The sequence below is a fragment of the Geotrypetes seraphini genome, chromosome 14, assembly GCF_902459505.1.
Source record: "Geotrypetes seraphini chromosome 14, aGeoSer1.1, whole genome shotgun sequence".
NCBI classification, from domain to species: domain Eukaryota; kingdom Metazoa; phylum Chordata; class Amphibia; order Gymnophiona; family Dermophiidae; genus Geotrypetes; species Geotrypetes seraphini.
In genome coordinates this window covers 29,172,337-29,182,388 of record NC_047097.1, presented here as the reverse complement: position 1 = coordinate 29,182,388, position 10,052 = coordinate 29,172,337, and the positions used below count along the sequence as shown (strand labels likewise).

The window sequence follows — 10,052 nt, the reverse complement described above, 5'->3', positions numbered from 1 at the left end:
CACCCCCGTCGCAGCAGAATCAAAAAGACGCTTCAAGACAAAATCCAGCCTATGGTCCTGGATATCCGTCAGGACCACCCCTCCATCCAAGGGCAAGGAGGTATGTTTAGTGACCTGAGCCACCACTGAATCCACCCTCGGCGGGACTAATCTAATCTAATCTAAACCTTAAGTTTATATACCGCATCATCTCCATGAGAATGGAGCTCGACACGGTTTACAAGAACTTAAAATAGTGGGTAGAGAAGAAGAAAAAGGATTACATGAACTTATGTGTAGAAGGGGGGAGAGAAAGGGGGGAAGGATAGAGCTACAATTTGCTGAAAAGCCAGGTTTTCAGTTGTTTGCGGAATAACTGAAGGGAGCTCAGGTTCCGCAGCGGGGTAGTGAGGTCGTTCCAAAGACCTGTGATTTTGAAGAGAAGGGATTTTCCCAGTTTGCCTGAATAGTGGATGCTGCGTGGAGAGGGGAAGGCTAGTTTAAGCCTTTGGGCAGTTCTGGAGGAGTCGGGACTGGAGGAGTTGAAAGACAGTGGGATAAGAGGAGGCAGGATTCCGTGAATGATCTTGAAAGCCAGGCAGGAACATTTGAAATGGATTCTGGAGATTATTGGGAGCCAATGAAGTTTGGCAAGGAGTGGGGAGGCATGGTCAGACTTGCGTTTTGAGAAGATCAGTTTGGCTGCAGTATTCTGGATTAGCTGGAGTCTTAGAATACTTTTTTTTGATAGATTTAAGTAGATGGCATTGCAGTAATCTAGTTTGGAGAGGATGATGGATTGGACAAGGATGGCAAAGTGTTGTTGGCTGAAGTAGGATCTAGCTTTCCTCAGCATGTGAAGGCTGAAAAAGCATGATTTTGCCAAGGAGTTGAGGTGGTCATTGAGGGAGAGAGAGGAATTGATAGTGATATCAAGGACCTTGCATGAGAACTCGAGCTGTAGTGTATCGCCTGTGGGTAGTGTGAAAAGTGTGGGCAGGTGTTCGAATTTTGGGCCGAGCCAGAGTAGTTTTGTTTTAGATTCGTTTAGTTTCATCTGTACCGAGAGGGACCAGGCACAGAGTCTCATTATGCAAGCTGTAATGTTTTCGTGGAGGTTGGTGAGGTTCTGGTCAGACTAGGTGCTTGGAAAATTCCAAAGCCATGGGATACAATTTAGCCATGGTCCTAGCGCACTTCAGGGGACACTCTGAGGCCCCCCAACCTCCAAGAGCATTTCTGTCGAGTCTTCATGATCTGGAAATGCAGCGGAGAGCGGAAGCGTAGAACACATGATAGAACACTCTGCCTGAACTGCAGAGTCTGATTCAAGTCCCAATGTCCGCAGGGATTCAGAGATAAAATCAGGAAGGCAACTACGCACCATCTGATACTCTCCCACATCGTGAGAATCAGCGTTCTGGGAATCCCCAAGATCCGCTAGGCTAGTCACGCAGCGGGACCTGCCGAATTGCCGTATGACAGCAATGGTCTAGAAAGTGACACAGGTACCACGACAATAGTGAGAAATTGCTGCTGACAATCAGGCTTACCAGCAAGGATCAGATTGGCATGCTGGAATCCAAAGGCTGTACAGATTGCCGCACCGCAGTCTGAAAGGGAGAGACAGGCATAGCCTGCTTTCTCATGAAAGCCTGAGACATCATATCCACAAATTCCGGTGGAAATTAGTCCTCGGCGGCCTGAGCTGATCAGCGGGACTCAGATTTGAAATTAGTTGAAAATTGATGAGACTTTCCCTGGAACTGCACTTGCGTTTTTGCGAAAATGCCCTCCTTGCACAATTGTGGTGTCCCGAACACTGGAATCGCGACTCTGGTGGCAATGGAGGAAAGCAGGTCCTCTCCGAAGGAGGAAAGTGTGGAATCCACACACTGGTTACGCCCCTGACAGGCCGCTGTGCACAGAATATGCGGCTGCGCAACCGCAAACCATCTGCCGGATTTACGGCATGAATCCATGCCATCCTGTCCTGAGGTGGTCATCTGTGAAGTTTGGAGCAAAAATGAAGCTTCTAAGTCAAAAAAATATAGTTTTAAAAACTTTAAAGAAAATCCAAGATGGCTGCCGCGGGTGCCGATTTTGACAGAAAAATGGCAGTTAAAAACGCAGGATAACGCTATAAACGGTGATTTTAGGATTTTACAGGTGGGGGAACCAGGGCATGCAGGGAAACCCCCCCAAACCCTGATTTGAGGACCCCCAAAATCGGCAAACTCTGTGACTCTCAGACACCACAGAGGTGCTGCAATGCATTTCAATGGTAGCCAGCAATACACAGTGCAAGCATAGGGAGATCATTACCTCAGGAGCTGATTAAACTGGAATTTTCAGATCTTCTGGCCATCTCAGATCATCTCAGGGAAATCAGGGAAGACATGCAGTGCAGTTCCGATCCCGGCATACCTCCTCGGAACCGCAGCAGCCTGAGCTCTACCCCTTTGCGGACGAACCAGGGGAGAGATGGCTCCCGAACCTGGAGACCCGATTCAATCTGCAGGCTGTCTAGAGGGCTTACTGCAGTTTCAGGCTTACGGACAACCTCCGGAAGCAAAATTTAAAATGTCTGCGAGCTCCCGCCGAAGGGATCACTCACATAGAGTTGATCCGCAGCACGTGGGCAAACCTCGAAAAAAATCTAAAAAGGGCTAGGAAGTGAAAACAAATCACGAGCAGAATAAACTGAGATGAAACCATGCAGTGAAGCTGCAGGAACAAAATGGGCAAGACAGGAAGCTCCCGGGCAGGTAGCCCAAAGGAAAGGGATCATCTTTTAGTTGCCCTGCAGCTGAAACTAATAGAGATACAAGATCCCATCCAAGAGATTGTACAAGAACGACCTTTTGGGCACCCCTGATCTAGCCGATCATCTCAGCAGACAGCTACAACCTCACGAGTGTTCCTTACAAATCATGATTACTCAAGACCTGTTCAGTCAATTCGGTACTCTGCAGATACACCTATTTGCGTCTCCTCAGAACTTCAAATGCAACAGATACTGCTCCAAGTTCTTCGTACCAGATCGAGAAGCGCCAGACGCTTTCCAAATTTCCTGGGCTGAGGTTTTCCTGTATGCTTTCCCTCCAATCCCTCTCATCAACAGAACCATACAGAAGGCAATTCACAACAATTTGCATTTTCTGCTCATAGTACCATATTGGCCTAGACAAGTTTGGTTCCCCACTCTCATCAGAAAGGCTCAGGCAAACCCGTACTGGTTACCCCTGGTACCAGATCTCATAATCCAGGACCACGGTTTGCTCCTACATCCCAACTTGAGCACCCTTCGATTGACAGCATGGATGCTCCAGCCTCTATAACTGCTCGGCCATTATTCACTCCAGATGTTTTGCATATTCTGCAATCTTCACGTTCGGAAGCAACAAAGCGGGCCTACTCCTATAAATGGCGTTGTTACGAAGAGTGATGCATTCAACACTGGTTCTCACCAGCTGCTTCACCCGTGGCGCAGGTGCTTCAGTATCTGGCATCTATATCGACAGGCTTTCAATTTGGTAAAGGCTTACTTATCAGCCATTTCTATGTTCCATGATAGTTTGGATAATTTATTTCTATCCCAGTATCCTATTATAAAGACTTCCTTCAAAGGGCTGTTGCTCTTACATCCTCCACTGAAAAGACCGACTCCAGCGTGGGATTTAAATTTGGTATTGTCTGCCTTAATGGGCCCACCATTTGAACCTCTGCAAACTGCTTCCATTTAAATAAGCGATTTATCAAGCTCTAATAAAAACTTGAAAAATACTTTTCCTGGAAGGTTCTATTTCTAGTCACCATTACATCTGCCTGACGTATAGGAGAAATACAGGCTTGGTGTGGTACAAGCCCTATACTCAAATTCTACACAACAAGGTCTTGTTAAACACCCATCCGCATTTTTTGCCTAAGGTGGTTTCTCCTTTTCATCTTAATCAGTCGATTGTTCTGCCCACATTCTGCCCGCCTCCTCATGTGACAGAAGAACAATGTGCTTGGGCACTTTCAATTTACCTACAAAGGACAACGTCCCTGGATAGACCGTCGCAGTTGTTTCTGTCTTATGGTTTCTTTGCCTCTCCTAAGCCGGTGGTCAAAGCTATCTCTTTATGGATTGCTCAACTGATTGTTACGTCTCAGCATCTCCGGAAGATTTTCAACATATTCTGCCCATGTCCAGCAATCGTCCCCACGAGACATCTGCATGGCTGCCACTTGGGCATCTCTTCATACATTTTCTAAGCATTACTGCATTGACACTGCTTCCTGCTCGGATTCTTCCTTTGGCCAAGTGGTGTTGGATTCTGCAACATGAGGCATCAACTCTCCTCCTCTGACGAAGAAGGTAACAAAATTTTGGCTTTATTCTCTTGGTTTCAAGTTAACTTGTTACCTTCGTAGCTTGGGAGTCACCTCCTGTGGGGCTGAATGGATCATACTGTCCAGGGAGAAATAAAAGATGCTTCCTGTAACAGTAGTTCTCTGTGGACAGTTGATCATTCAGCCACACAGACCCTCCCACCCGCCCAGTTGCCGCCAGCTATAAACTCAACTGAGCAGAGGGTAGGGCGGTGTTCTGTATTTACAGTAGGCGAGAGATATCACACATGCGCAGAAAGCTCTTCAAGAGTTTTCTGTGCTAGAGACTAGCTGGGATTGGGTGCCATCAGGGTGATGGCACCTATTGTGTGGCTGAATGATCAGCCTCCACGGAGAACTACCATTACAGGCAAGCAACTTTTATTCCTCCCCTGTTAATTCCGGAACTTCCTCTCCAACGTCAGAATGGATGGGAGGGGGGGGGGGGAAGCTTCTGCAGTCACTGCATGAAGATGATATTAGTGCAGCGGTGGCCTGTTTTATACTCGCATGTCTGACTCCTGAAAATGGGACATTTCGGTGTCCCGAAGCTGTGCGTGGGGACAACGGACAGGCGAGCTAAAAATGGGACGTTTGGTCACATTATTGATACCACTAGTATTTTAGCCCGTTACATTAACGGGTGCTAGAATATATGTCTGTCTGTCTGTCTTTATTTCCGTCTCTCTCTCTCTCTCTGTCCTGCTGTCTTTCTTTCTGTCTGTCTGTCTCTGTCCCTGGCCCCCTTTGTCTGTCTTTCTGTCTCTCTCTCTGCCCCTGTCCCTGTGTCTTTCTTCCTATCTCCTTCCCTACTTCCCTGTCCAGCAGCCGCAGCATTCCCTCTCCCTCTATTTACCGCGAGAGGAGCCTGCACGGACCTAACAGCCCGAGCCCCCAGCAGTGTAACTTCTCGGCGGCTCCTCTCACGATCGCCGCCTTCTCCGACGCAGGAGTGGCTTGTGAGAGGAGCCGCTGCAGCGTCTTTGAGAAGTTGAAAAAAACTTCGGCCCGTCTCCGTGCTCGGCCGCGGCGGGCTACAGCTGCCGCGGCCTGCAGCCGCCGACAGCCGCTGCGGCCGACATCCGCCTTGCCATATTTTTTTTTTAATTTGAAAGACGCGGAGGTGGCTCTTCTCATGATCCCCACCTGCGTCGAAAGTCCGACGCAGGCGGGGTTCGTGAGAGTAGCCACCGCTGCGTTTTTCAAAGAACCGTAAGCCGTGCATGCGCACTTCCTATGGGTCGCTACAGCTCACGGAAAACGGACCCACGTGATGGGAGTGCGCATGCGCGGCCTAGCGTTTTATTAGATTAGATTAGAACAAGACTAGTCAGAAACAAAGAACTATTTTAATTCTAGAATCTACAATTAAGTTTATACTAATATACACTACTGAACTTCAAAGTTTTGGAATTGTACTTCATAATTATTCCAGCACATTTGTATTAATTCGGAAATAAATACTTCTTTGTCGCCCCTATATATTTTCAGCCTATACAGCATTCAAAGTCCAATAAAAATCTAGATGATTACCGGCCAATCGAACTATTAAAGCGGCGACACTAAAAGAAACACCCAAACGACAACATCCGTCTTTAATGTTTAAAAAGCACTATAGTGTCATATAAATACGCCCAGTAAGCGGGAGTTAAAGTAGGCAACCAATCAGAAAAGAAGCTTCGGCAGGCACGAGCATCGATCAGACTTTCTCTAACGAAGATACTCGTCCAATGAGATCGCTTAGTCAACACAAAAAAAATGTTAGAGAAAAATAACCAACCAAAACAGACCATCTTCCCCCAAGTCACAGGGCGGTACGTTGAATGGAACTTTTGACCAATGATACCTAACAGATCCCACCGGTGAGCCAATGGGAGTTTCGCATTAGCAAGCGCGCGAGAGGTTTGAGTCGCGAAGAAACAGAAAATGGCGGCGGGAGAGCGAGAGTGTCCGAATCCTATCGGCCCCTGGAATTAAAGCAGACGTTTTCTGTTTCTGTATTTTTAAGTAGAATAAGCTCACTTTCGCCGTTGTCGATACAACGACAAAAAAACCCGGCTAAGCTCCGGGTAGCAAATCTCCAGAGTCGCTCTGGGGGGGCCTTTTATGTGGTATTCCGGCGCTCGTCTATCCCTGAACTGAGGAGGACGTATCGTCGACTAGTGCGATTCAAGTCAGTAAGGCGCAGGCTGCGAGTCCCAACCCCAGGTCCGCATGTGAATGTCTGCCCGGCGCAGCGTAAGCCACTTGGCATGGCCTCGGGTCCCAACGTGGTTTTCTTGGTGGACACGGCGGGACGGGCTACGAAGAATCGGGTCAGGTTGAGCTCGCTGCGCCTCCTCAACTACCTGGGCTGCCGCTTCGGGCTGGACCAGATCCGCTGGGCCTTCAGGTTCTTCGATTCGTCCAGCGCCCGCTCCGTTAAGCCGCCCCGACTGGGCGATTTCCGGGAGCTGGGTCCCCGCAGCTGGCTCGACTTCGAGGAGTCGCTGGAGTCGCGGTTCGAGGCGGCGCGGGAGGAGGAGGTTCCCCGCGGCCGAGGTCTCCGAGCCGTTCTCACCCAGGGGGCCTTGAAAGAGATCCTGTTGGATTACCCGTGGGACCGACCCGACATCACGTCCCCGGCCAAGCCGGCTCGGCCCAGGACTCGTCGAGGGGGTCGGCTCGTCTTGCAGGAAGAGCCTTCGCAAGCTGAAACCGGCTCCGAAAACGCGATCGCTCCCAAGAGTAGAAATGCCATCTTCATCTTCTCTTCTTGTCCGCACTCCAGCGCAGAGTTGCTTCGCTTCACGGAGGGAAGCCATGAGAAAGTGCCCAGCTCGCAGCAAGTGCTGGACAGACTCTTACCCAGGAGTGTCCAGTCTGTGATCGCTAAAAAGAAAATAACTTTGTATTGGATGGACTCTACGGAACGGTCAAAGGTAAGTTTGATTTGATTCCAAAATTACAAAGAATGTCAGTGGGAGAAATGGCCTTATTATGAAGCCACTTACAAGTTTATAGTAAATTCCATCATGGACAGTTTAAAATGTGAACTGTAGGGGTAATTAGTGATTTTGTACTGGGAGATTTTATCCAGTTCTCTCCCTGTCATGAGATCTATCTTGAAAAATGAAAAATCAGTGGTTAAAAGAAAAACAAAAAAGACAAGTTTATGACATGGTACATATGGTCTATTCACTTATACTGTTGGTTGAGTTCTTAATCTTTTATGAAAACACTTCAGCTAAAATGTGATTGAGTTATTTATTTTTTGTTTAAAAACAATTCTATTTTCATCACTAAGCTTTCAGTTTAAAACCAGTCTTATTTACCATAACCAATCTCCACTCCCTCTCACTTTAAGCTTTTGCTTTCTTGTTGATTGAGTTGGGATTTATTAACCACCTTTATAAAGAAAGTGCTGTTCTCTCTTTTATCTCCCATCTAAATAGACCTTTTTGTGGATCTAACATCCAACCCATAAAAGTTAAAAGCTAGCAATTGGGGAAAAAATCTTTTTCTATGGTCTGTTGCACTTGAGGCCTGGCACCAGTGCTAGAACTTAGTGCTTGCATTAGTCTGCATAGACTGTTCAAAGGGCTGCAGTGCAGGAAACAATGCAAAGATTAGTGCAAATTATATTTAAATGTAGTCAAATATATCTAATCCCCTCTTTTACTAATGCATAGCGCGGGTTTTAGCCCCAGCAACGGCGGTACCGGGAACGATGATAGAGGCGCTGCTAAAGGACCACATAGTTGATCATCTTGACGGACACATTCTGATGAGGACCAGCCAGCACGGCTTCAGCAAAGGAAGATCTTGCTTGACGAACTTACTGTACTTCTTCGAGGGAGTAAACAGGCAAATAGACAAGAGTGACCTGTTCGACATTGTATGTCTGGATTTTCAGAAGACGTTCATAGAAACATAGAAAGATGACGGCAGAAAAGGGCTATAGCCCATCAAGTCTGCCCACTCTACTGACCCACCCCATTTGACAAGGTCCCGCATGAATGACTGTTTTGAAAAATTGTGAGCCGTGGAATTGAGTGTGGTATACTTACATGGATTAAAAACTGGCTAGCGAATAGGAAACAGAGAGTGGGGGTAAATGGACAATACTCGAACTGGGAAAGCGTCACGAGTGCCGCAGGGTTCGAAGCTCGGACCCGTGTTCTTCAACATATTTATAAACGACCTGGAAATTGGTACGACAAGTGAGGTGATTAAATATGCAGATGATCCAAAGTTATTCAGAGTAGTGAAGACAGAAGGATTGCAAAGACCTGCAACCTGACATAAACACGCTCGAGGAATGGGCCGCGAAATGGCAAATGAGGTTAAACGTGGATAAGTGCAAGGTGATGCATGTCAGTAACAAAATTCTTATACACGAATACAGGATGTCTGGTGCAGTACTTGGAGAGACACCCCCCCCCCCCCCCCCCCAGGAAAGAGGCTTGGGAGTACTGGTGGACAAGTCAATGAAGCTGTCCATGCAATGCATGTCGGCGGCGAAAAGGGCGAACAGAATGCTAGAAATGATTAAGAAGGGGATCACAAACAGATCAGAGGAGGTTATCAGGCCGCTATATCGGGCCATGGTACGCCCCCACCTGGAATACTGCGTACAGCAGTGGTTGCCGTACATGAAAAAGGACATTGTACTACTTGAAAGGATCCAGAGAAGAGCAACTAAAATGTTTAGGGGCTGGAAAAGTTGCTGTACAGTGAGAGATTAGAGAAACTGGGCCTCTTCTCCCTTGAAAAGAGGAGACTGAGAGGGGACATGATCGAAACATTCAAGATAATGAAGGGAATAGACTTAGTACATAAAGACAGGTTGTTTGCCCTCGCCAATGTAGAGAGAACGAGAGGGCACTCTAAAATTTAAAAGGGGATAGATTCCGTACAAACTTAAGGAAGTTCTTCTTCACCCAGAGAGTGGTAGAAATCTGGAATGCTCTTCCAGAGGCTGTGATAGGGGAAAGCACCCTCCTGGGCTTCAAGACAAGGTTAGACAAGTTCCTGCTGAATCAGAACGTACGCAGGTAAGGCTAGACTCAATTAGGGCACTGGTCTTTGACCTAAGGGCCGCCGCATGAGCGGACTGCTGGACCACTGGTCTGACCCAGCAGCAGCAATTCTTATGTTGGCGCTCATAGAATTCCTATTACCGTTGGAGCAGTTACCGCCACTTTCGGTGCTAAAACCTTTGCTATGCATTAGTAAATGAAGAGGCAAATGAGATAATTTGCTTTTTCCTCCCAATACTCGGAGAATAGTGCACCAACATCTGGAAACCTAACCCCAGCTCAGAATTGGCATTGGTGTGTTTTAAGAGATGATTTCTAATTTTTTTTCCAACTTAAAATTTGCCAGTTTTGATTTATTTCAGAAATGTGAGGAAGCCCATTCAAGCCTCTAAAGTACTATGAATGAAAAACAAATGTTCCTTTTTTCTGCATTTAAATATAAGCTTTTCAAGTAAAAACAAACTTGAAAAGCTTATTTAAATGTGCAGAATAATTGTGTTAATATGTTCTTCACTTCCTAGTTTGCCTGGGCTTGTGCACAAGAGCTGTGCTTACACAAAAGTTTCTGCACATTACCCAGGCATGTTCTGCATTTTGGTATCACAGTGCGCATACCATTGGCATTGAGCATTGGGGATTTAAGTTTTGGCCTTGTGCAGGAGTTCTGAACATCGG

At 47.0% G+C, this 10,052-nt stretch overlaps 1 protein-coding gene across 1 annotated transcript in view; it reads left to right on the top strand.

The window, feature by feature from the left end:
* The first annotated feature begins 6,162 nt into the window (after positions 1-6,162).
* The window catches only part of TICRR (TOPBP1 interacting checkpoint and replication regulator), a 152,467-nt gene continuing 148,577 nt past the window's right edge, over positions 6,163-10,052 (top strand). Inside the window, exon 1 of the mRNA XM_033920782.1 lies at positions 6,163-7,277. Coding sequence (XP_033776673.1) covers positions 6,609-7,277 — 669 coding nt within the window. The 5' untranslated portion in view covers positions 6,163-6,608. The remainder of the gene's footprint in view (positions 7,278-10,052) is intronic.